This window comes from Amblyraja radiata, chromosome 31, assembly GCF_010909765.2.
Source record: "Amblyraja radiata isolate CabotCenter1 chromosome 31, sAmbRad1.1.pri, whole genome shotgun sequence".
Lineage (NCBI taxonomy): Eukaryota > Metazoa > Chordata > Chondrichthyes > Rajiformes > Rajidae > Amblyraja > Amblyraja radiata.
Genome location: NC_045986.1, coordinates 15925601 through 15953305, shown reverse-complemented (window position 1 = coordinate 15953305; position 27705 = coordinate 15925601). Strand labels below are relative to the sequence as shown.

Here is a 27705-nt window from a genome sequence, read left to right as displayed (position 1 = left end):
AGTTGGGATGAACGGCCTGTTACCACACTGTATGACTATGTTATTTGTTTTTGCCACCCTGTTGCGATCTGACTTTCTTTATTTTGTTTCATGTTCTGAATAATTTAATTTGAATGGTCCTTTTTGCTTTCATTTTGTTCATTTCTCTCCGAGTCTATTTATATTCTCCTTGTCCTGTACTCTCCATCTACAAGGTGATGTAGAGTACTCTTTCAGTACCTAATTGTTGCCTCAATGGATAATAGTTTATTCTTTTTATAATATAATATCTATTGTTGGTAGACATGGTGTTAAATATTTTCCATTGTTGTTCTATATCATGTCCATTCATTTTATTTTATGTTGGTCCTGCTATCAGCCTTTTCAAATAATTCCTTTTCTAATCTTTACCTTTCATGCCTTTGAATGTCTCAATTATTATTTAAAATGTTATATTATAGTCATTATTACCTATTTTGATCTTGCTTATGGGTCTGGTTCATTCTCCATCACTAGATCTTTGGTTGAAAGTTTAACATGAACATAAAGCAATCTTTCATACAATATTGGAACTCCTATTCTTATTCCATTTGGCCAAATAATCAGGATATCTTACCAATCCTTTCACCATGTACAAGTAATAGACAGAGCTGTGGAGTCATACAGCAATGAACCAGGTAATTCGGCCTAACATGTCCATGCCAATCAGTGGGATCTGTTCATAATCACTCCCAACCTTCAGCATTTGGCCCAGAGCTTTTAATGCCGAGGTGATCCAACTGTTCATCTATGCTGATAAATGCTGTCAGCAACTGTGCTTCCACCACTCTGTGTACTCCAGATACTCTCAAATACTCCAGATACTCTCAAACTCTGGGTGAAAAAGGAACCCCTCTGAATTACTAACCCCTTGCCCCAAATCAGAACTGCACACAATACTCATATTATGCAGAACTGCACATAATATAGACTGAAGAAGGGTCTCGACCTGAAATGTCACCCATTCCATCTCTCAAGAGATGCTGCTGAGTTACTCCAGCATTTTGTGTCTTCCCTTGGCTTTTATCCTTACAGGGACATACTGGCCCTGAACTCTTACAGTTTCTACTTTGAATGCTTCCCATTGTGCAGATGTACTGGGTGTTCTATTCTTTTTCGAGGCCAAGTTAATGATTTTTATCAGTTTAGCTCTGACTCTGTACTTTCATTACTTTAATGCTCAGTTTCCCTGCAATTGATTTTTTTAAATGACTTGCAAGATCACTTACCTTCTTTTTAATTGTGTTTTCAATAAATATCCAGACTCTGCTTTAAATTGTGCTTGCTGAAGGTAAATCCCACTACCTCCCTCCAGCGTAGAAATCCACTCAAATACGTGAGAATTCAGTTAATCTCATTCAGTTCATTATGACTGAACCTACCTGGCCAATTTTGATCTCATTGTAAACTAGATCAATCTCAAACAAATCGTTTTCCTGGTCTGGAAATTCAAATAAATATGGGAGGGTATTAGTCTTAAATAGTGTTTGTAAGTGATCCATATAAATACATATGAAGTAATGCATTCTAGAGAAGAGCGAGCATAGTGAGCATCTACAGTAAATGTGTTGCAGAGGAAACAATGCAAGTCGTTAACTAGAAACATTAATAAGTTCATAAACCAAAACAACCAAAATCTGGAATTTGTTTCTAAATTGATAAAAAGTGAAAAACAGAAAAGACACATTAAAAATACATTGTTCCTTGGTTTGATTACACATGGAGTCTGTGTATAGTGTAAATCTCCATGTAAAGATGTGGCTATCCAGTGCTTTTGGTTGTCCTAAAAAGAGACATGAAAGATGCCACATACTGTAACTGCAAGCCCTCTTTTTTTCAAAAAGAAAATGTAGCGACATTGGTGAATAACTTCTTCTCATCAACTATCAACTATCATGCTGTTGCACCACACTGGACAGCAGTAACCATTACCTCAGCAACCTTCTCATCAACTATCATGCTCTTGCACCACACTGGACAACAGTAACCATTACCTCAGCAACCATGATTTACAGTGGATTTTATCTTGGTTTGACCACGGGCATTGGTTTTGCACTATGGTGGTCTGGTTATGTACTATTACTCATTTAATGTACTATAGATTATTATATATTTATGAATGCGTTATTGGGCCTGCAGAGCTACAGCAGGTAAGAATTTCTTCGTTCGAATGAAACATTCTCTTTCTTGACTCATAAAGATGTGCTGATTGGAGTAAAGGGCAGACAACTGGATAAGCTAAGATCAGAGTAGAGGGAGAATGCTGGAAAATAACAAGAGCTTAAGACTAAGTCTGATGATGGATCTCGATCCAAAATGTCACATATCCATGTTTTCCAGAGATTCTGCCTGACCTGCTGAGTTAATCCAGCACGTTGTGTCCTTTTGTGTATTAACCAGCATCTGCAATTATTTGTTTCTTCATTAAGATGTTTTCCAGCTTTCTCCCCACTACTCCATTTATCTGAAGAAGGGTCCCGACCTGAAACGTCATCTGTCCATTTCCCTCTACAGATGCTGTCTGGCCTGCTGTGTTCCTCCAGCACCTTTTAAAAAAAAACTCCAGTAACCACACTGGCCCTGCTCCTGCAATCGAAGCTCATGCCTTTCACTGTCCTTGTGAATACAATAGTGCACCGAGAGAGCAGCATAGAACATGTAGTGTGTGCAGATCAGTCCCATTGCAGGTAGCTAGTAGCTTTGGTGTGCAAGAGTTTCCTGTTCACTAATCAAATGATTGGTGAAATTCTTTCATGAAGAAGGTTGGTCATATAAAAACCATTTCAGAACCATACAACTTACTTTTTTTACGCGATGCTGGACTGGTCAATTCACCTTTGAGCTAAAAAAACAAATAAAGGCAGATTATATAATAGTCAGTGTAAGTATGAACAGATCTGTAAGTCAAGGCATATCACCACCCAAGCTTGCCCTGACATTTATGGCTAATCTGACCTGATCTTAACATTAACTCTAGTTTACTACTTGTTCTCCATAATCCATTACCAACCATAAAACAAAAACCTATTTCAGTATTCATTGCATTCAAGAACTCATGCTCGGTAATGGGGCTGTCCCACTGTATGAGCTAATTCAAGAGTTCTCCCGAGTTTCCTCTGATTCGAACTCGGAGAATTACGGTAATAGCCGCTCGTAGGTACTCGGGGCTCTCATGGACATTTTTCAACATGTTGAAAAATCTTCACGAGTATTCCCGAGCTTACCGCGTTTCCCGAGTGCCTGCCGTTAGCGTTATGAGCCGCTAAGAGACATCCCGAGCTCCGACGTACCCGCTACGTACATTCTACATGTTTCCACGAGTTTGATTTTATTTTAAAATCGGGAGAGCTCTTGAATTAGCTCATACAGTGGGACAGCCCCATAATTCTCTAAGCTTCAGAAGTCAAAAGATTCATGAGCCCACAAAAGAAGAAATTCCTTCTGATCATCATTTCAAATGGCCCATTCTTATTCAGAAACCATGCCCTATAGTTCTGGATTCCCTCAATGTAGAAAATATCATCTAAACATTCACCCTGCTGAGCTACCTTTAAATCTTATATGCTTTAACAGATCACCTCTTACTGTTCTAAGTTTCCATGAGTAAAGTCTAACTGGTTAATAATTTCTCATCAGGCAAACATTTAATTCTTGCTAGGATATGAATAATTGTCTTCCAGGCCTGTTTGAAATGTGTCTGCTTCTCTTCAAGCGAACTTGCCTTACTGCTTTTATATTTCACGGTCAAATAATTTGCTGTGTTTCCCTCAGTTTTCAGTGCATCCCCAAAGAAGTGCAGTGAAAAGAAACAAGGAAGGACAACAGATGGCACAATGGGCTAAGTGTTCGGCTGGCAACCGGAAGGTAGCCGGTTCGAATCCCGCTTGGAGTGCATACTGTCGTTGTGTCCTTGGGCAAGACACTTCACCCACCTTTGCCTGTGTGTGAATGTGTGTGAGTGATTGGTGGTGGTCGGAGGGGCCGTAGGCGCAGATTGGCAGCCACGCTTCCGTCAGTCTGCCCCAGGGCAGCTGTGGCTACAGAAGTAGCTTACCACCACCGAGTGTGACTGAGGAGTGAATGAATAATGCGATGTAAAGCGCCTTGAGTATTAGAAAGGCGCTATATAAATCCCATCCATTATTATTATTATTAAGGAGTTAGTGTTCTCTGGAGCCCATTTTACATTCCCTGGGCATGATCCAGACCTGGATGAAAAAGTCAATGCAGAACATCTTGAGTAAGCTAAGTACTGGGGAAGAGGTTCAATCGTCTCAAAAAAGCAGCAAAGGTATGAAGCTTTCCTGTTACAATGCTACAAGTAAAGTAACTTGTATAGAAATAAATGGTTATGATCTTACTTGAAAAAAACCAAAAGTATGATGTAAAATCTCACAACAATGTTCTACTTTACCATTATCTGTATTGTGTAACAGCTTAATTTAAGGGCAGCACGGTGGTTTTCTCCCACATCCCAAAGATGTACAGGTTTGTAGGTTAATTGGCTTGGGTAAGATTTGTAAATGATCCCTCGTGTTTAGGATAGTATTAGTGTACGGGGTCGGCATGGACTCGGTGGGGCAAAGGCCCTTTTTCTGCACTGTATCTCTGAACTTGACAGCTTTAACTCTTAATATATATTGCCATATATATTCCTGTACACCACCCATTTCTCTTTCTCTCCACATTCTACTTGTAGTTCACTTGCAAATATCTCAAATCTTTCACTCCATCTGGCCTGAGCTAGAATTCATTACTAGAATGTACTGCATTTCTATAACTCAAACAGTTGCTCAACTTTTCTCTGATCACTCATTTCTTTATAATCCAAAAAATCACAGCAGTGACAATTAATTGACAAAATATCTCCTTGTGATCATCATCTTGTTTGCCTGTTACAAGACTGTGAACTGTCTGGTATGGGAATGTTTGATGTTCACCCATTAGCACAACAGAAGTACTTTGATGGAGGATAAAGTTTGACTCCAACTTAATTATAAATATTTGTCACAGTAATATCTTTCCCCTGATATTTACACCAAATGCATTCAAAGTCAGTAAAGGACAGGTCCAGCGATACCAGAACGAGTTCTACATTCATGGTGAAGCCATGGCTGCATGTTTTTCTACATCTGTTACCAACTATTCAGTATCACCAAATGAGGTTTACATTCAAGCTTCTGAAATGAATCAATAAATATCACTTTGCGTACATTCAAAAGCAATTCAAACCATCATCAGAGTCAGGAAGTCAGGTTGCAGCTTTACAAAACTTTAGTTAGGCTGCATCTGGCGTATTGTGTGCAGTTCTGGTCACCCCATTGCAGGAGGATGTGGAGGCATTGGAGAGGGTGCAGAAGAGGTTTACCAGAATGCTGCCTGGATTAGCAGTGGTGAAGAACAAGTTAGACAAGCACAGAAAGTTTAAATGGGAGGAACGTACCAAGTTTTTTTTTTACACAGAGTGTGGTGGGTGCCTTGAATGCGCCGCATCGTAATGTTTAAGAGTAATTTAGACAGGCACATGAATAGGTGGAAAATAGAGGGACATGGAACAGAGGGTGATGATGGAAGTAGGTACGATGATAGTGATTTAGCGGCATAGTGGCGCAGCGGTAGAGTTGCCGCCTTAAAGCGCCAAGGACCCAGGTTCAATCCTGACTACGGGTGCTGTCTGTATGGAGTTTGTACGTTCTCTATGTGACCGTGTGAGTTTTCTCCAGGTGCTCCTGTTTTCTCCCACACTCCAAAGACGTGGAGGTTTGTAGGTTAATTGGTTTCTGTAAAATTGTAAATTCGCCCCAGTACGTAGGTTAGTGCTAGTGTATGGGGTGAGAACTCAGTGGGCCGAATGGCCTATTTACGTGCTGCATCTCTGAAGTCTAAAGAGGTTTTTAGACAAGCGAGTGAATATTCAGGGAATGGATGGATATTGATCACGTGCAGGCAGAGGAGATTAGTTTAGTGTGACATCATTTTGAGCACAGACAGTGTGGGCTGAAGGGCCTGTTCCCCGTTCTGTACTGTTCTATGTTTTGTTTGATGTTAACAAACTGATCGGCATCATTCTTTTGACACTTGGTATGGCAGCCAGACATTGAAGGAACTTTTATATCACCTGAGATTGACACAAAATGCTGGAGTAACTCAGCGGGACAGGCAGCATCTCTGGAGAGAAGGAATGGGTGACGTTTCAGGTCGAGACCCTTCTTCAGACTGAGGATGCTTACCTCTGTTGATGCCGATGAAATGAAATCCATTTGCAGAAACTCAAATAGACTGCCCTGCGCACCACGATTGGTCAGAGTTATAGTTTGTGTACTCGTTTCACCCACAACTTGAGGCCCAAAATCAACAAATGTTCTATCCACAGAAAGCTGCATGAACCAATAAAAAGTAATTCTTCAATCCATGCTCAAACAGCACTTTACAAAGTATATATAAATATATTCCTTTAAATGCAGACTCAAGATAACACTGTAAGATAACACAGTAAACCGCAATGTTGTGCTATATTCAATGTAATTTAACACCTTTTACCTGCCAATACAGTGAATGTGGCTTGGAAAAAATATATTTACCCATTGTTTTCCCTCCACTTTTGAGAGGCCGAGACATTTTGAGATATAAACTAGAAATGTATGTATGTCCTATTGTCATATGACTGCTTGATACACAGATATCCAGGCAGAGAGGCTTGCTGGTCACAATTTGGGAGGGTTTAAACTAGAAAGGCTGGGGTGTGGGAACCAGAGCAGTAAGTCAGCAGATGAAGTGATCGAGGAGAGGTTTGAGTAAATCTAATAGTATGTCTAATAGAAAAACAGGCAGGAATATTATAGTTCATAGCTTCCTGAAATGGAGCATGTGGATAGGGTGGAAAAGAAGGTGTGGCATGCTGGAGTTTATCGATTTTAAAAATTGGGAAGTCATGTTGCAACTGTATAAAACTATGGTTAGGCTACATTTCTGTTCACCACAATATAGGAAGGATATAGAGGCTTTAGAGAGGATGTGCAAGAGGTTTACCAGAATGTTAGCTGAAATATTAGCTATAAGAAGAGAATGGACAAATTCATTGTTTTCTCTGAAGCATCAGAGGCTGAGCAACCTGATGGAAATATATAAAATTATGAAAGACATACTTAGATATTCAGAGTTTTTCCCCCAGGGTGGAAATGTCAAATACCGGACGACGCAGGTTTAAGGTAAGAGGGGGAGGTTGAAAGGAAATGTGAGAGGCAATTTGTTTTTTTTACACAGAGAATGGTAGGTGCCTGGAATATGCCGCCAGGGCAACAGATATGATAGGAATGTTTAAATATAATTTATATAGGCATATGAGCAGGCAGGGAATAGAGAGATATGGACCAGGTTTAGGCAGATGGGTTATGTTTAATTTGGCATCATGGCATAGTGGGCCGAAGGATCTGTTCCTGAACTCTATTGTATTGTGTCCTAAGTTCAGGCAGAATAATGCTGATGCTGTTATACTAGTCTTTCTCAGATAAAGTGGATGTCCCAGTGGATGTGTTACGAGGTAAGCAGGTATGTGGCTGCACGTGCCACCCTGGCGAGAACTTCTCAGTGAGATATCCAGGGACAGACACTACAGTTTCTGAATGCCAACCGGCCATGGTTCGACAAAATAATGTGTGAAAAGTTCCTCTGTCTTAAACGCTATAAACAACATGATATAGAAGCAAATATTTTGTGCCGAAACTTACGTCACATTTTTTAGTCGTGCATTTAAGCGGAACGGTAAAGGATCCTGTTTGAGTCCGGAACATTATTTCTCCTTCAAGATCTGTATTTTGCTGTGTTCAAACATAAAATAAATAGATTCCTCATAGATTTATACATTCTCATTTTTTATTTAACTGTTTTCTCCAACAACTGCTACTTTAAAAAATATTTTTCCATTCCCCTCTTTAAACATTTATGTTTCTTTTTAAATCTGTTGCTGTCAGTTTTTGTCACTAGCTTTTCCTGCCTTCTCTCCTCACCTGTCTGCTAAATCATGTCAGTACCCACGTTTCCTGTTGTGTGTGTGTGTGTGTGTGTATATATAGAAACATGCAGAGAGAAAAAAAATCAGCAACTGTTAATGTGGCTACCTTTGTGGGTGGAAGCAAGAAGAAAAGGAAATGGCAGGGAAATTAAACAAATAAACTATTTTGTTCTTCATGGAAGACTTTGCCTGATATGCTCAAATTCTCTGAAGCATAAAAAAGTCTTCCAATTTAATTCAATGCTTTAGAACATTTCAAAGATGTGTCTGGCAAAATATAAACACAGGATGAGATAAATTAGATAATGCAATTTAGTTTAAAGGTACATTTAATCACTAACTTGCTATATGCAAGTCTTAATTGGGACAGTTGCCATCACAATCTTAAATTATTTAAAAACAATTATAGAAATTATTTGAATTGCTGTCACAGTTCATCACTGCACAAATATACCAAATTACGTTCTTAATCTATGTGGCTATTTCCATGTCTTCCAATATTAATTCTTTCTTTTAATGTTCTTTTATATAATGTGTTCAAAGATCATTTAACATATGTGTAGCAATGTTACAAAATTTTGAGATTTTAAAAATCAAGTCTGTAATTTATCCCATCAGATAAAGCATAAAAATAAGTTTAATTTGACACCTAATTCACTTTCATATCTCAAGTATTTAAAAAGTTATGGCCATTTTCATACTGGGAAATGAGCATCTTGTTCCCTATTGATTTTCTATGGACATAACAAAAAAGCTGTGATCGTGAACAGTCAAAAGCCCATAACTTTCTTAAAAATTAAGAGAACTGAATGAAATTTTCAGTTATCATAGATTGAAGCATTCTGAAACAAATATAAAATAATCTTACTTGGATGACCTGAAATTAAAGCATATAATTAGTTAGTTACCTAATTGTAGCTAATTTCAGACTTCAATTACTAGATCTAAACATCTATCCATTTCTTAATAAATGATTAACATTTTTAAATAGCCTAAATGTCCAAATAATATTCACAAATAATTCACAATAAAACATGATTTTTAAATCTCATTTACATTAATTTATAGGCCAAATGGAAGGAATTTAGTGTTTAATTGCTGTAAATAAATGCCCATTTAAATCAGCTTTCCAGTGGGTCCCTGTGGAACGCGCTGGTTTAGAACGTTCACATTGCGGTAGATTTGTGCCCCAAATGCCCAGAAAAATACTGCGGGATATAATGGGCCCAAATTGAGCTACTCGCAATATTAAACTTTGTATAAAGGGATCTTTAGAAGCCCTTTTTAATGTAAAAATATACAACCTAACTTCTGCTATTTGCTTTATGAGACCCTGCGGTTGCTGGCGGTCGCGGGTTTAGAGATTGATTTTTAAACTACTATAACTATTATTCAAGGCCTTTAAACCTAATAATAGCTTTTGCGACGGGGTCTTCCAGCGATTTTTCGTTAATAATTAACTAGGCTGAACATCTTCGATTTGAACAGCCTAGAGAAAATCGCGTTTTAAACCCGCCCCCTCTAAACGGCGCCAAAATCGCGCACACTTGCAGCGACAGATTTTCAACGACGCTTCAGGTAGGCTTTGCAACATACCTAATATGTGTAGTTAGTTAGTCCTACATTTAGTAATTGAACAGAAAGGAAACATTTCACAAGGTAAACAGAACATTTTGGATTAGTTTTATGGATAAATCGGTCTCTAAATCCATTAAAGTCAAACCAATAAAAAACAAATCAAAACAATTGAGCATCTCCACAAGAAATTATTTTCCTATAAACATATACTCTGTGAATGTCATAAGGCTTATCGATACCCCGTACATGTATTATTGGCACTGTCCTCACACTCTTACTTCATGTCACACAGAGTAACAAATTCAACAATATGTTTGTGACCTGCTTAATGATAAATGCTTTCAGTTGGGGCATTTCTGGAGGAATGTTTCGAACAACGTCACAGAATAGAATTAGTTATGAACTTACCTGGAGAAAACATTCCAGTGATTCGTTTTACTATGACTGATGAATGCAACTTATTTAATATACATATTAAATGCACATTACTTCTTACCATGGGTTTGAAAATTACTGTCATCTCACAGGACATACCAGCTGAAACTGGGCCAGGAGGCTTGAATCTAGGAGTAAAAATGTGATACATTGGGAAGCTTTAATAAATATGTTTCATCACAATGAAAAACAAAAAAGTGTGTTTCAAACCAATATTAAATAATTGGCTTTAAGAACAAAGGTGAACACTCTTGTTAACTTTTTCTCAGCTTTCAAATTCTTTCCACTGTGATCATGGCTATGAAGATAGCCAAACAAGTTTTCCCTGATGCAATGATGCACAGAGGTGCATGTGGTTTATTACAAAAATAATGGGGATGTGAATGTCATTGGGCAGTGCTATAAATATTAACCTCCCCCAGCTTACACCCACTTAACTTCCATGTCTGTAGACATCATTGTAAATCTGCTCTTAATTACAACCTGGAGCAAAAAACAACGTGCTGGAGGAACTCAGCAGGTCAGGGAGCATCTGTGGAGGGATCAGACTGAAATCTGAAGAAGGCTCCCATCCTGAAACATCATCTGTCGATTCTCTCCACAGATGCCGCCTGACCTGCTGAGTTCCTCTAACACTGTGTGTCTTTCTCACAATTCCAGCATCTGTAGTTCCTTGTGATCCAATTACAAGCATTCATTCTGTGCTGGAACCCATGGCCAATACCACTCCGTACCTTTCCCACACCTATGATGTTATACATTCTCTGCCCATTCCATCCACACAAATCACCAGTAAACATTCGCTAGTTGTCACACAGTTTCTGAAAGCAATTTAGAAATGGTTGTCAGTGTTAATTGATTTGTTGATTTACTTTGATGTGTGTTTGAGTAGGTTATAAGAAACCTGTGCCAGGTCGGTCACACTGCCACAAGGAAGGAGCAGCAACCTTTGAAATGATCGACAATTACTGAAACAAATAATCGGGATGCTGGATGGGTTGGACAACTAGCTTGAACGTTTCCTCCAGTTTCAAGTAATACTTCCCCTACCCTCCCTCTCTTTCCTCTGTACACTTCTACCCCTGTGTGCACACATTTCCCCCCGCCACCCAGCTCACCATGCTCCTGTTCCTTCCTTCACATGGTGGTTTACCAAGCAGCATCCTTAGAGAATATGGACAGGTGACGTTTCGGGTCGGGACCCTTCTTCAGACTGAAGGAGACCTGAAATGTCACTTATCCATGTTCGCCAGAGATGTTGCCTGACCCACCGAGATACTCCAGCATTTTATGTCTCTCCAGGGATGAGTGAAGGTTCACAATAGGTCCATGGCAGACATTATATCCCTGGCCCTACACTCATCCCTGGAGAGACTCAAAATGCTGGAATAACTCGTCTGCCTGACTCGCTAAGTTACTCCAGCATTTTGTGTATTTCCTTGGTAAATGAACATCTGCAGTTCCTTCCTACACATTTCAACTGCTCCAATGCTCTCCAACACAACGACCACGTTTTAAACCAGACTCGCATTTTCACACCTTACCATTCCATATCTCAGGGTCTCCCTCTCCTCTGACTCTCAGTTTGAAGAACAGGCAGCATCACTGGAGAGAAGGAATGGGTGATGTTTCGGGTCAGTCTGAAGAAGGGTCTCGACCCAAAACCTCACCCATTCCTTCTATCCAAAGATGCTGCCTGTCTCGCTGAGTTACTCCAGCATTTTGTGGCTATCTGCAGTTCCTTATTTCTACTCATCCCTGGAGTATCTGGCAGCAAGGGCACCTACCTCAGATTCCAATTTATTGACTATGGTTCTGCAAACACAAACCATTAATGGAGCTTTACTCAATTTAATTGGTAATTATTAATTAATTATATCTGAAACATATGAAGCAATGAACTGCAAATCTTAGAAGTTACCATCGAGAAACTGAGACGCCTCCATCAACCAGCACTTCAGTAAGTATATGGATCTTATTTGCAGAACTGCTTTCAGGCAGCTTAAACTGTGCCTATGAAGAGGTGAACTTGTATCTCAGCAATAGGATCAACACAATCACAACAACAAGAGCATGCTACACAGAAATACATAAGACCTTCATATTTTCATAAATGAGATATTTCCATTAAAAAAATCACTTGTGAAATCTGTTGGTTTACTTTCACCTTTAAAAGCTCTATTACACTTTAATGGCGTCATGCTATAACCATCTAGACTTAAATCAATAATACATTTCATGCTGGGATAAAGAGGATGATTTTAATCTTAATGTGAAGGGACGTAATCATAATGGCACATGAGGCTCACTCGATCTGATGGCAACACACAGTGCTGGGAACACCCAGATGGCTAGGCAGCATCTATGGAAAGGAAATCCAGAACCAGGGGCCTCAGTCTTAGAATAAAGGGGAGGCCATTTAAGACTGAGGTGAGAAACAAACTTTTCTCACCTGTTATTGTACCTGCCTCAACTACTTCCTTTGGCAGCACTATTACAATTTTGTCTCAAAAATAGTCTTAATTTCATATCTCTGCTTGAAAGTGATGAGACATTCTCTTAGTTTTATCTAATACTCACTCTATTTCAATGAAGTCTTTTATGTGATCACTGATGTCAATCAGTTTACAGTAGGTGATGCCATATGAAGCATTTATTAGCGTCACTCTTTTCTTGTATGTTTTTCCAACATCAAAGTTCTAAAATTTACACCAATAATATGATTGTTACCATTTTGTATCAATTAATGTTGTACACTAAACTGTAACCAAACAAAAAGCTGTGATTTTCAACATGCTGGGTGGGCTGTTGCGGGACATCAATAAGAAAATCAAAAGACATCTGAATTTACAGTACAAGATGTAGGATAAGGTAAGCCTGAATAACTGTCAGCATCTTGTAAGGTACAAGGACACATCATCTGATCTGCGTTAGGACCAGGGTTACTTCGCTCATAACAATTTTTGGATTGATAACTTTGGACACAAGTTGAATTGAAATTGCTTATGAAACTTGTCATTATTATTCTGCAGTTCAAATTAAATTGTACTGAATCTAATCCATACCATAAAATCTACAAAATCCAATTATTTTATAAACAGTCTGAAGAAGGGTCCCAACCCGAAATGTCACATATCCATGTCCTCCTGAGATGCTGCCTGACCCTCTGAGTTACTCAGTGGGTCAGTTCATAAGTTCCAGGAGCAGAATTAGGCTATTCGGGCCATCATGGCTGATCTATCTTTCCCTCTCCACCCCATTCTGATGCCTTCTCCCCATAACCCCTGTAATCCTACTTTATCGACTCTTTGTGCTTTAGGTGTCATTCTGAGACTTTTGTAGAGAAAAGAGAGTAACTTTAGGTGTGAAGTAAACAATGTTGGTAAATTTCCAGCTTTACGTGAACATGGACATCATTTTCCTTTTACTTTCTTAAAACATTTGAATGAATATATGCTCACCTGCTTGAATCGAGGATCTTACACCTCAGTAGGAGCACAGGATACAAATTAAAATGGGCAAAATAGAACAGACATCTGCAAGATATGAACTGAGGTTATCCACTTTGGTGGCAAGAACAGTAAGGCAGATTATTATCTGAATGGAGTCAGATTGGGAAAAGGGTATGTGCAACAAGACCTGGGTGTGTACATCAGTCACCCGCTGAGTTTCCCCAGCAATTTTGTGTACCTTCGATATTCCAGCATCTGCAGTTCCCTTTTGAACACTGAAAGTAATCATGCAGGTACAGCAGGCAGTGAAGAAAGCAAATGGCATGTTGGCCTTCAATGCGAGAGGATTTGAGTTGAGAAGCAAAGAAGTCCCACTGCAGTTGTTTAGGACCCAGGTGAGATTGCACCTGGAGTATTGTGTGCAATTTTGGTCTCCCAATTTGAGGAGGACATTCTTGCTATTGAGGGAGTGTAGTGTAGTTTCACCAGATTAATTCCTGGGATGGCGGGACTGACATATGATGAAAGAATGGGTCGACTGGGCTTGTATTCACTGGAATTTAAAAGGATGAGAGGGGATCTTATAGAAACATATAAAATTCTTAAAGGATTGGACAGGCTAGATGCAGGAAAAATGTTCCCGATGTTGGGGGAGTCCAGAACCAGGGGGTCACAGTTCAAGAATAAGGGGTAGGCCATTTAGGACTGAGATGAGGAACAACTTTATCACCCAGAGAGTTGTGAATCTGTGGAATTCTCTGCCACAGAAGGCAGAGGAGGCCAATTCACTGAATGTTTTCAAGATAGTTAGATTTAGCTCTTAGAGTTAAAGGAATCAAGAGCTATGGGAAAAAGCAGGAATGGGGTACTGATTTTAAATGATCAGCCATGATCATATTGAATGGCGGTGCTGGCTCAAAGTGCCGAATGGGCTACTCCTGCACCTATTTTTCTATGTTCTATGGTTCTAACTCAGAGTGTCTGGTTTAATCCTACAATACATGAGGATTTCATGATCTATAAAGCACTTTGGAATGTCCTGAGAATGTGAATAGTGCTAAAGAAATGTAACTCTGTTTTCTTTTGGTCCATTGTATAATAAAGATATCAGGGTTAACCGAAATGTACTTTGATATCTTGATGAGGGAATTAATTACACTGCGGGAATAAACCTTCAAGGGAGAGTGTATTTTTTGGATCCATAACTTGTGTAAAATCTTTGGACATTTCTAATTGTTGTTCTCGGTGTAATGTTTGCGCAGCTCAAACAGCTCAGGATGCAAGAGGTTTATTTAGCACTTACTGACATACCATTAAAATATTTTAATTGGAAGGTCATTCACCAGTCCACAGAAGAAAATATTCTTCCAATCTAATGCATTTCCTCGTGCTTGTTAATGTTATACTGATGTTCTCTAGCTCTATATTCAGACTCCAAAATAAATAAAGTGCCCCCAATCTACATTATCCACAAAGACGTGATGCAAAGAAAAATGTTGTGAAACTTACTGAACTGATCAAATGAACAGTGAGAAATGAGATTGCCAGGGAAGTGATAATTGGAAGAAGGTACATCAGCATGAAGTCGCAGACTGGCAGAAAATCACCAGCAGTGCATCCACATAAACAAAATTAGCAGGAGTCAATAGAAGGCAGCCAACTCAACCAAAAAAAGAAACTGGGATAGCAGCCATGTTCCCTGAGTGAATGCTGAGCTGTGCTCAATACTTTTTATTGCTGAAGGTACACAAAAATGCTGGAGAAACTCAGCGGGTGCTGCAGCATCTATGGAGCGAAGGAAATAGGCAAAGTTTCGGGCCGAAACCCTTCTTCAGACTGATTATTTTCAGACGGATCAGTCTTTTTATTGCTGATATTGTTTTACTTATCACCATGTTGCAAAGGAGCAAAATCCACTAAATTGCTATTATTTTTTTGATGCAACATTATGAACATTCAACACATTATGACACGCTCTTGAGATTTAATTTTTTATCATGCAGGGCTGTGCACAGCTGAGGTGATTGTAGGTGTAACACAAAGTCAAGCAAACTACGCGCCATTGTCAGAAAGGGGCAGCCAATGTAGGAGATACATGGAACTGCAGATGATGGAATCTTGAGCAGTACATAAAGTGCTGGAGGATCTCAGCAGGTCAGCAGCGTCTGAGGAGGGAATGGATGGGCAACATTTCGAGTCGATATGCTTTTTCCGGCTGATTCAAGCAGCCAAGAAAGGCCAGCTTGGTGGATAGACACTGTATGGTGCGATATTGAGTGTGAAGAGCATGAGTGCCCAAGAGGTCTGGGATAAGAACTCAGATTTAAATCAATTGATTTTTTAGGGCAGCTGGAAAGGATGGAGGTTCAGGTTTATGAATCTCAGCGATGCAAAACAGAACCTTTGTAATTCTTAGAATAGCTTTTGATAGCATTCTCCTTCCCATTATAAAATACACTCTGTTTTTGAACAAAGATGTCCTATTTCTTTACATTTTTGCTCTTCCATATGAATGAAGTTAATGAAGTGAATATTTATATTTTTTCTGTACCTACAACTATCAGCCAACAACACCTTGTAGCTGAACTTACAAGTGTTTTTAGTTGTAAAACACACAACTATGTTTATGAACCTACAATTATTAGTTATTTAATAATTAAATGAGCATCAATCATTTAATTAATAATCAAATGATTACTTTGTTGTCAGTATAATTAAATAATTATTTGTATAAACTGTTTAATTTAAATAAATAACTAAATTCATTTAAATCAATCCTTTAATTTAAATAATGAAATTGTTATTTAATTTTAATAAAATTATTATTTAATTTTATTAAATGATAATTAAATATTATTTATTTGTATAAACTAATTTATAGTGATTGATACAAATACATCGATAGATGCTCCTGAACACATCATCAGTGATGTAACCTGGGGTCATTGGGTGTTTCGGGTCTTTCAACATCAGACACCCTCACCCAGGCGACCCAGCCGTGGTTGATCAGACCACGACTTGTGTTCAGGTGGCATTCGCTCCTCCCCATGGACCTCCTCTCCTGATCCAGAGCCATCTTGATGCCTTCTCCGCTGCCTCTGTGGTGTTCTTGATGGCCCTTCTCCTTGCCACTCCGTTGATGCCCAGTGCATTCAAGGCTTTGTAGAGCGATTGTCCTGCAAAACCTCTGCAGCCAACCTCGATGGGCATACACCTTGCCTTCCAGCCCTGCTTACGGCAGTCTATGACCAGCTCTTCATACTTGGCCATCTTCCTCTCGTGGGCCTCCTCCAGACGGTCCTCCCACGGTACTGTCAGTTCCAACAAGACGATGTTTTTGGTCGCCTCTGAGACCAGGAGGATATCTGGCCTCGGGGTGGTCGTGGCAATGTGCTGTGGAAACTTCAGCTGTTTCACCAGGTCTACAGAAAGCTGCCAGTCCTGCGCAGTCGCCAGGATTCCTGACTGATTCCTGGCTGCTGTGGTTCTTGGCAGCTGCACTCCGGCCTTCACGAAGGTGATCATCTGGGTGGTGGGGCGTTCTCGTCTGCTGCTGCTGATTCCCATGCTGATGGCTTCTGCAATGGGTTTGAGAACCTGGTCGTGATGCCATGTGTACCGGCCCTGCCCAAGAGACTTTGGGCAACAGCTTAGGATGTGTTCCAACGTCCCCTTGCCTGAGCATTGCGGGCAATCTGGAGATTCTGCTTTGCCCCAGATGAAGAGGTTCGATGGGCTGGGCAGGACATCATACACTGCCTGGACCAGGAACTTGATGCGCTGTGGTTCAGCCTGCCAGAGCTCAGTCCATGTGACTTTTCGGTCCATGGCCTGCTCCCACCTTGTCCAGGCTCCCTGCTGCCTCAATCCAACTGCTCTGGTACACCTCTCCTCCTCCACCACTGCCCTCACTTCCTCCTGGACCAGCCTGCGCCTCTCCTTCCCCTTGGCCTTGTCAAACTGGGGAGATGGGAAGATTCCCAGGTCTGCTCTTCCCCGAGTCACTGCTCCCACCAGGACTCTGTGGCGTATCCGGAACTCTGCTTGCAGCACGGCTTCGCCGGCTCTCCACTTCCTCCCAGTTTTCACCTCCACCCCTGCTTGAGCCACCTTGGGGTCGCTGGAGTCCCTGTACATCAGCACCTCTCTGGCCCGAGTCACCTTGAACTCCTCCTCCAGGGACTTCAGGGGCAGCTGGAGCTTGGTGTTATTTCCGTAAAGGGCGATGCTGCTAAGGCTCCTGGGCAGTCCCAGCCACCTTCTGAGAAAGCTGCTGACTTTCCTCTCCAATCTCTCTACGATGGATATTGGGACTTCGTAGACAAGCAGTGGCCAGAGTATCCTTGGCAGGATACCATGCTGGTAAATCCATGCCTTGAACTTGCCGGGAAGCCCCGACTGGTCCACTACTCTCAACCAGCTCTCCAGCTCCTGACATTATAAAACAGAAAATGCTGGAAATACACGGCATGTCAGCCCGCATAGTAGGAAGGCAAACAGCATTTCAGGTCAAACACAATTCAATAGAACTTATTCTGCTAAGTATTTTCAGCAATCTCTGTTTTTATTTTAGATCCCCAGTGTCTGCATTTTATTTTATTTTATTTTAAAGGATTTGCGTTGACTCTGTAACACCCACCTCAAAGTGAACGACACCGGGCTTGCTATAGAAAGGACAACCTTTGAATTCGCGGCCAGCGGCCACTTGTTTCTTCATGATCCCATTTCTCTGTCTCTCCAGTTGTCGTTCAAAAATTGCTTGCTCCATTTTAGAGGCCCCTGTGATGAGATGTTTGTTGATGGGTTCATCCTTAACATGACATAGGAAGGAAATCAACAGGTGGCAACAACATCCGAAAATTTGAAGCTTGTATATTCATCATACTTTAGACTTTACTCTAGACTTTAGAGATGCAATGTAGAAACAGGCTCTTCAGCTGACCGAGCCTGCGCCAACCAGCAATCACCCCGTACTCTAACGCTATCCTATGAACTAGGGACAATTTACAATTTTACTGACGCCAATTAAGCCTCAAACCTGCACGTCTTTGGAGTGTGGGAGGAAACTGGAGCACCCAGAGAAAACTCATGCGATCACGGGGAGAATTACAAAGTCCATACAGACCGTACCATTAGTCAGGATTGAACCCAGGTGTCTAGCTCTGTAAGGCAGCAACACCTCAGACCACTCATGGTTTCTTTTTTTAAACCTTTAAAACAAGATTCAGTTGATGCTAATATATTTCCATAATGTTAATCCCCCTAAATGTTGTACCCTTTATTCTTTATCTTTGCGCTGTGGATTCTTAGGCCCCCTTCGGTCATGGCTGACCATGGGTGTCTCCAGGGTGCTATTCCCTATATAGAGAACACCTGTGCGTGAATTTGTTTAACGTGGGGAGACTGGTGCACAGACAGACCCGGGTCAGGATTCAGTGGCATGGAGTCCAAGACGACCGGAGACCCTTTTCTGCTGCTGCCTTCCCAGCCGTTGTGAGGCTCCACTAAGGTCAGCCAACGTCTTCCGCCTGTTCCACCCTTGTGGTTTTGGTTGGATTGCTCTTTGTCAGAGACCTCCCCCCTCGACCTTACCACTATGGGTGGCCCTACCAGGAGCATAGCTCCAGACGGCATCGCTCTCAGGATCTCAGGTCCGCACAAGTTTCTCCACCACGACAAGGTGACAATCCACTGTGGATAATTTGATTGTATTCATGTAGAGTCTTTTCTTTGATTGAATAGTGAGCAAGCAAAAGCTCTTCACTGTACTTCGGTACACATGACAATAATAAACTAAACTAACCCAAAAAAACAGGAGAACCATAGGGTATATTGTATATGACAATTGAACACGCTTGACTCTCGGGTAAAAATATTCTCATTTCGGGTTGATCGCACTTTGACAACAGTTATGTTGAAAATACAGACACCCGAGTCAAATATGATGCATTAAGTCAGCACAGTGATTTGAAGATATTTAATAAATTGTTCAAGTACAGCAGACTATACAGTATATCTAAACATCATCATTTTGTCCACAGGCATATCAGTTTAAAATGCCAATGATTTCACATCAAAGCTAATCTTATTATGAATTTCAAGAAGACCCAAAGCGGGGTATGTAGGTTAATTGGCCTCTGTAGTTTGCCCCTCGGGTGTAGGGAGTGGATGTGAAAGTGGGATAACTTGGAATTAGTGTGAACAGGTGACTGATAGTCAGAGTGGACTCGTGGGCTGAAGGACCTGTTTCCACCTTGTATCTTTTAATTCAATTAAATTCACAATCCATAAATTCCAGGACACCATTTAATTGGGTTATATCAATTTCAACTGTTCTTAATTTTATTGCAGGTGAAGCATTTATATATTTCATTCATATTTGGTATAGCTTAATAAATAACAATGAATTGTAATCAAAGTCCTTCTCATTAACATCTCAAAATTATTTCTGAATCTGTATTTCTGAATTTTAAAACTAATATCTCAAGTAAAAAACAAATGAAGTAATCGAAGAAAAAGGGAGGAAATGATTGATCAGAACATTTAATGTGCAGAATGTCCTTTCACAAGTCATAATTGTAGATTATTACGCAACTGGAAAAATAAGCAGTAGAATTCGAGTGTTTCCCATCTATCCTATCAAGTGGTATCAGTGTATTAGGACACGATGCCTGATAGAAAGGTCATTCATGTGGCAGTTCTGCGCACCACTATCACAGATAGTTTAGACTATGCTTAGATGCTAAAGGCCGTCCTTTACGAGGTATAATTTAAGTGGAAAGTTAAATTTAAATTTTCTGTCTGAACAAGGATTCTCCTTTTTTACCTTGCATTGTTTCTGATCATAAACCCAAAGTCCAGAAAATTCAGGCTGATTAAGACTTTCATCCTCCTCGTAGTTGTCTTGCATCTGATAATCTAGGGTTTGATCTGTGGCAGTTTCTTCTTCATCTGATTCTGGCGATGCAGATCGGTATCCTTTTGACTTACAATAGAAACACATTGATTAAAGCTTATTCTGTGTGATTGATCACAGTAGAGTTTGATAATTATGCTCCTACATCTACAAGACTGTCATGTAAGAAAGCAGCTAAAGCAGGATAGATATCGGTAGCTAACTCTATTCTACACTAATTGTTCGTGATTGGGTCTGTGGCATGGTTCCACAACTGGCAGCTACTTGAAAATCTATTCCTATGAACCTACATGCAAAGGAAAACACCAATCATGCACTGGGTAACAACTAGATCATAGTAAGGTGGAAGAGACCAACAGTCCTTGAGGTTCCATAACAACTACAGTGACCCAACTCACAGGAACAATGCAGAGATGTGAGCAACTGCAGATGCTGGAATCCTAAATAAAACATAAAGCACTGGAGTAACTCAGCACGTCAGGCAGCATCTTTGGAGTATATGGATAGGTAATGTTTCAGGTCAGGACGCTTCATCAGATTGGTTGTAGTAGTGGGATGAAGAAAGCTGGAGAAAAGGCTGGGGCGTGACAAAGTCTGGCAAGTGGCAGATGGATACAGGTGAAGGGAGTTTAGATTGCAGATGGGTGCACAAAGGCTAAAGATGAAAAGGAGACCAAAGAATTTCAGATAAGGAGTGAAGAGGAATGACATGGAGCCATAGGGAGGAATATAGGTGGAGGGGGACTTGAGGGGGGGGGGGGGATAAAGGGGAGAGGAATGGTTGAAGAAGTGGGTGTGGACTGAAGGTGGGGGTTACAGGAAAGGGGGGGGGGGTGTATCTGTGAAGAAAACTGCCTGCTCAATGTAAGGTTTGAATGATAACTGGGATGTAATATGTATTCTTATTCCTGAGCTTCCAGATTAAATGCACACTTAACTGAATGCCATTACCTAATGTCATGATTATTGAGGTTTTTTTTATATTCAACTCAATTCTGAAAATATTGCTTAATGCGTTTTCCAGTATGCAACATTTTATTCAGCACAGTCAGACAGCAAATGTAAAGGGCCTATCCCACGAGCATGCGAATTGAGTTGAATGTACTGATTTGTCAGTAATTTTGTAGCGGCTGGTGCAATTAACCAGTTAAAACATTTAACTTAGTGACATGATTTACTCGGATGGAAACCTTTGCTTGCAAACAAATAAACATAGTGTGATTAACTTCATTGTCTACCAACTGACCTATTTTACTTACTTCATTGACGGCAAGATAGTTCTTTTCATAGGTTTTCTCCAGGAATTCCTGCAGTTTCTTTTTTGGTTTCCATACCCCTGAAACATTATATTGCTTCTTTGATTTTTCTGCGAATAATATTGAACTGACTTGCCTCTTCCTTTCCATGTTGCTTTCCTCTCTAAGGATCTTAGCCATAATGTCTGCCTTCAAAAATTTCTGCTGCTCCGCAAATTCCCTGTCCAAACATCATGAGGATATGTCAGATCTCCAGTATAGAGTACATCCAAAACAACAGCATGAAAACACGTCACTTTGTCTCACTGGTCCATCCTGTGTGGCATTGAAAGCAGCCCAGTAAGGCTGGTAGGTTTCCTTCTCTGAATGGCGTCACTGAACCAGATAGATTCTTATAAAGATACATTCCAGTAGTTGTATTTTCTTTTTTTTATAGTGAGGTCCAGACTACTAACTGAATTGCAATTCCACTCGGCAATGGTGAGATTTGAACTCTGGTCTCTGAGCTGTTTGTCTGGTCCAGTAACCTAACCGCGGCATCATCACTGTACCCTATAATTAAACAAAACTCCTTACTTAGGAATTTTCCAGTATGGGCATGGTTTGATAATTATCCTATTTCATTAGAGCTGAACTCTCATGATGACTTCTCTGCACACGTGCAGTCTTGGATTGGATTCTTATCAGCCAGAGCATGTAAATCTAGTAAGGCAGCAAGTTGCTTCACTCTTTCTGTAACGCACGCACCAGAAGTAGATGAAACAGAACTCCTTGCTTTTGTACTCAGACTGTAGTAAAAAACAAACCCAAATGTTTCATTTAAATTACTTTCTCAACCTATCCTAGCAGTTTCAAGCATTTGTTTACACATACAAACAGATTTGGGATGCTCTTTACCCTCTTTTATAATTGTACCCTTCACATTACATTGTATCAAGGAATGGGTTGTAGTGTGGTCTATTTCTAGATTAGATTAAAATTTTAATTAATTGTGATTTAATTAAATTCACAAGTAATGAGTTAATTTATAAAATGGTAACTACTATCAGTTATAAGCAGACCGGAAAGGTTAAGGGTTTACATGTAAAATGATTTGCAAATATAACTTGTGTCATTCTAATGCAAGGGGTTAACTTCTACAAAGATGAACAAAGTATAGCCCCTTGACCATCATCACATGGTTGATAAGTTTGTTATGTGGCACTCCATCAAATACTGTCCGAAAGTCCATCCATATAATGTTAACCACGTTGCTGTTGTTGCAAAAAATGCTTTTAATTACGAAAAACATCAATGAAAACTTCACAGGCGTTTTACCCAATAAAATATGACATCGTCATAAAAGGAGATATGAAAGCATGTCATCATAATCAAGGCAATGTGGAGGTTTTGTGGAGTGTATTAAAAGGGGAGAGATGGAAAGGTGGACGGGTTTAGTAAAGAAACTCCTGGGGTTCTAAAGGCTGTTAGTGGTGGAATGGTTACATTTGGGAATGCTCAAGACACCAGAACCCGAATAGTACAGTTCTGAAGGATTATAGGATTGGGGTAGATTACAGAGATAGGCAAGGAAAAGACTATGGAGGGATTTGAAATCTAAATCTGTGGCACTGCTGAATCGGATTGTCAAATTCACTTTTAAAAGTCTAGATTATGAAGGAAAAAGGAATCTTGTTAAAAGTGCAACAGAAATTCAGTTTTTAAACTTTTACGTTCGCATGAACAGACCAGGAATAAATGAAATAATCCCATTCAGGGGTAGTCTCTGTCCTAATGTTGGTGAGATTTAAACCAAACCTGAACAGTTGCAAATACATACACTAATGAAGCTGAAAATATAAAGGATGAAACTACTGAAGTGTAGCACTGAATCTCTCTTACTCCTCAATTATGTATAGTTCCACATTCTATCCCCAAGTGAAACAGCATGAAACAGATATGGTTTTACCATAGCTGCATTCCAGGCTCATTATTTGGGTTTGTGCGTCCTATTAATATTCATTTCTCTCAGTTGAGAAACTATTTTTAGTACAAATGCACAGAGTTTGTAAGCTCGCTAAACACTGTGTTCATATGTCAGACCCAGTGTGTGTCTCCATATGTGGATTATTTCAAAGACAATTGGAACAGATTGCATGATACTGGTATTAAACAGTGGGTTGTAGTGTAGTCTGTTTATAGTTCAAATTAGTTGATAGCGGTTTAATTAAATTCACAAGTAATCAGTTAACTTATAAAATAGGAATTACCTTAAGCCAATATAAGGACAGAGATTTTTTTCAGCTTACATGTAAAATTCTATTTTTTTTACTAGTGTTAGGTTTAGCATTCTAAAGCAAAGGAAACTGCTGCAAAGATGAACAAGGAATGTAGTTCACTGTCTGGCTGCTAAAAGCTGCAAGGTGGCCTCAAATAAAGTCATTTAATTAAATAACTTTGGGGAATGCTTATCCCCCCTCTATCCCCCCTCTATAACCGGATGTGGCGGCGCTGGGAACGGCTGCGGCTCGCCTGCAGTCCGTTTGTTTTTACTTTTTTGTGTTGTTTTTTTTCGTTTTGTCTAGTTGTGTTTTTGGTTTTTAGGTTGTGTTTATGTGGGGGGGGGGGGGGTGGGGGGTTGAAACGGGGTTTGCTGTCTCTCCCTTGGGGGGAATACGACTTTTTCGTCGTATCCCCCCTCTCTGCCTCCGTCTGCGCTGAGCCTATGGCGGAGCTGGCGACACCTCGGGACTCCGGATGGCAGCCTGTCCGGACTCGCCCTGGGTTCGCTCCGTGAGGGCGGCCCAGCTCGGGCTGGAACTGCGCTCCCGTGAGGACGGCCTGGCGAGGGGCCGAGACTCTCTCGTGAGGGGCTGGGCACTCCCGTCGGAGTGGCCAAGCCCGAGGGAGGAACGGCACTCCCGTCGGAGTGGCCCAGCCCGAGGGAGGAACGGCACTCCCGTCGGAGTGGCCCAGCCCGAGGGTGGAACCGGCACTCCCGTCGGAGGGCCCAGCCCGAGGGAGGAACGGCACTCCATCGGAGTGGCCCAGCCCGAGGGAGAACGGCACTCCCGTCGGAGTGGGCCCAGCCCGAGGGTGGAACGGCACTCCTGTCGGAGTGGCCCAGCCCGAGGGAGGAACGGCACTCCCGTCGGAGTGGCCCAGCCCGAGGGAGGAACGGCACTCCCGTCGGAGTGGCCCAGCTCGAGGGAGGAACGGCACTCCCATCGGAGCGGCCCAGCCCGAGGGTGGAACGGCACTCCCATCGGAGCGGCCCAGCTGGAGGGAGGAACGGCACTCACGTGAGGGCGATCCGGCTCGGGGCTGGAACGGTGCTCCGGTGGCTGGGACGGCGTTCTGGCGGCGGTGACCTGGGTCCGGGGTTCAGCTGCGGGCCAGTGGCTGCGTCCGCTGGACTGGAGGGCGGCAGCTTTGACCACCCCGGGCCGCGATGTTTGAGCCGGCCCGTTGCGGGGTTCGGTGAGCCGCGGGACTGATTTACCATCGCCCGGTGGGGTATCGCCTCAGCGCAGAGGGAGAAGAGGAGGGAAGAGACTGCAGCCCTAAGATTTTTGCCTCCACCACAGTGAGGTGCTTGGAGGACTCACTGTGGTGGTGTTAATTTGTGTTTATTGTTGTTATTATTGTATGATTGTATGTATGACTGCAGGCACAAAATTTCGTTCAGACCGTAAGGTCTGAATGACAATAAAGGCATTCAATCAATCAATTCAATCAATCTCTTCCTCACAGTCCCATTCTATTCATGCACAGATACGCCAACAATGAAGACAGGCTGCACATTAAAATGAATTTCTTGCCATTTGAATAGTTGCAATGAATGTCCTTCCAGATCATTGATTTTTATTTTCAGTTCGCACAGCCCTATACATTGGTCAAAGTATGCCACCTGTATTAAGCATCAACGAGATTTCTCGCAAAGTGAAGTGAATGGATACTGTTTGCATGAACCACACCTGCAGATTGCACTGCCACGAATGATCATGATTGCTTTTATATATGGAATATACAAGCAACTGTCCTCTACCTCCTGAGATTTTGCAGGAGAAATCCCTCTGCTTTCCTTGGAAGGTGTTGCTGCATTTTCTGTTATGCTATTTGCACTTTGAGTTACAGTAAAAGTTCTTTGAAATGAAACATTAACTAATTTTCTCAATTTATGGATGCTGCATGGCTTAACAAACATTTGCAACACTTTTTTGTATTTGTTTCAGATATCCAATGTCTACAGTATTTTACTTATATATTTCTGTTTATTGCATGGAGATGTTTTCAAATAGACTGCATCAATTTGCAACAGTTTAGTGTGCCAGTTTGCTGTTTGCTGTTCCATGCACTATTTTCTGTATCCTTCCTAAAATCTAACACATCTGCTCACATACTGATGTGACCACCAGTTTTGATATCAGAGGTGCACATACTCCATTTGCTGAGCCTTGCTACAGAGAGATTTCTCTCTGTTGGGTTCCATCCCCCACTCTCTGTTGTAATGTTTCAAACTCAAATTTTAAGTATTTTCTTTTTAATACTCTTTTTAAACTTATTATTATTTCCACTTTGGAGAAACCACCAGTTTGAAAACCTAGAGAATACATAAAGGTATTAAATAATCTCAAAATACTTATATGTATTCCTGGCAGTTACTGATTTATATTTTTAACAGAAAAGTGGAAATCCTCACCAAATTGCAAAGTAAGAATGGGATAACCGGTTGTTCAAGAAGGAACTGCAGATGCTGGAAAATCGAAGGTAGACAAAAAATGCTGGAGAAACTCGGTGGGTGAGGCAGCATCTATGGAGCGAAGGAAATAGGCAACGTTTCGGGTCGACCCGAAACGTTGCCTATTTCCTTCGCTCCATAGACGCTGCCTCACCCGCTGAGTTTCTCCAGCATTTTTGTCTACAAAGGGATAACTGTGTTTGTTGAACGATCAGATACTCACTGTTTTCTTTTGTCCACTTCTTGCTGGTGCTTTTGATGGATCAGAAATTGTTGGGCAAATCCACTTTCTAAGACCTTGATTCCTTTCTCTTTCTCTTTCTCCTTTTGTCTTTCACTGGCAGCCCGAGCTTTCATCTTCAGCTGTATTGCTCGTTGATTTTCCTTAGTGAGAGACATTTAATTTTATGCAGAAACTTACTAATTATGAAAGCAGAAAAAGTTGCAACCTGCACTCAGTGTACTTCTGCTGCAAGACAAAACATGATCTGAACACTTGAACAAAGGTCTGGAGGAACTCAATGAGTCAGGCACCATCTTTGGAGGGATTGGACAGATGACGTTTCGGGTGGCGACAATCCTTTCCCTCCACAGATGAGGAGCCTTTTAATTTGCTCAAGATTCCATCATCTGCACGTCCTTGTGTCTCCATGATAGGAACACCATTTTGTGAACTTATCCATAGGACAAATGAGATACAAGGTCCTGATTTGAGGTAGCTGTCTCAGACAGGAAATTGGTAAGAGCAATCATTTTGGTACTGGGGGGCATTCGCCAGGTTTCATGCATTTCATTACTACCCCTAAATCAGCTGGCCTGGATGGTGTTCCAGGGTGGTTTCTGAAATCGTGCTCCAATTGACCCGGCTATAATCTTCCCCAACATCCTCAACCTCTCATTTTGAACAGTCTCCTGTTCCCATCTGCTTCAAGGAAACCTCTATCATTCCAGTTCCCGAGAAAGATAAAGTGACCCATCTAAATGACTACTGCCCAGTAGACTTAAAATTAAGTGCAGCAAAATGCTTTGAAAGACTGGTCAAGGCCCACTGGTAATATGCACTGGTTTTCTGGATAATCTTGATGCCTGCAACTGCGTACAGTAAAGATAGGTCTATGAGCAACGCCATCTTTCTTGCAATACATTCAGCTCTAGATCATCTTGTCAATAAGAAAAACTATGTCAAGATGCTATTCATAGACTGCTGCTCAGTTTTCAGCACCATAAGGCCAAATAAGGGCCTTGGCCTTGTGGCCTCAGTCTACAATTGGCCTATGGACTTCCTGATCAAACAACCTCACCTATAGGAGGATGGTTGT

General features: G+C 41.1%; 1 protein-coding gene across 1 annotated transcript in view; it reads right to left on the bottom strand.

Annotated features, from left to right (window-relative positions):
- The window catches only part of cfap74 (cilia and flagella associated protein 74), a 132118-nt gene that overhangs the window by 64927 nt on the left and 39486 nt on the right, over positions 1-27705 (bottom strand). The window contains exons 10-19 of the mRNA XM_033047890.1: positions 26610-26770; positions 21670-21886; positions 20321-20479; positions 18134-18304; positions 12623-12741; positions 10104-10170; positions 7746-7835; positions 6249-6395; positions 2821-2860; positions 1401-1459 (exon numbers count right to left, since the gene is read on the bottom strand). Of these exons, the coding sequence (XP_032903781.1) occupies positions 1401-1459; positions 2821-2860; positions 6249-6395; positions 7746-7835; positions 10104-10170; positions 12623-12741; positions 18134-18304; positions 20321-20479; positions 21670-21886; positions 26610-26770 (1230 nt within the window). The remainder of the gene's footprint in view (positions 1-1400; positions 1460-2820; positions 2861-6248; positions 6396-7745; positions 7836-10103; positions 10171-12622; positions 12742-18133; positions 18305-20320; positions 20480-21669; positions 21887-26609; positions 26771-27705) is intronic.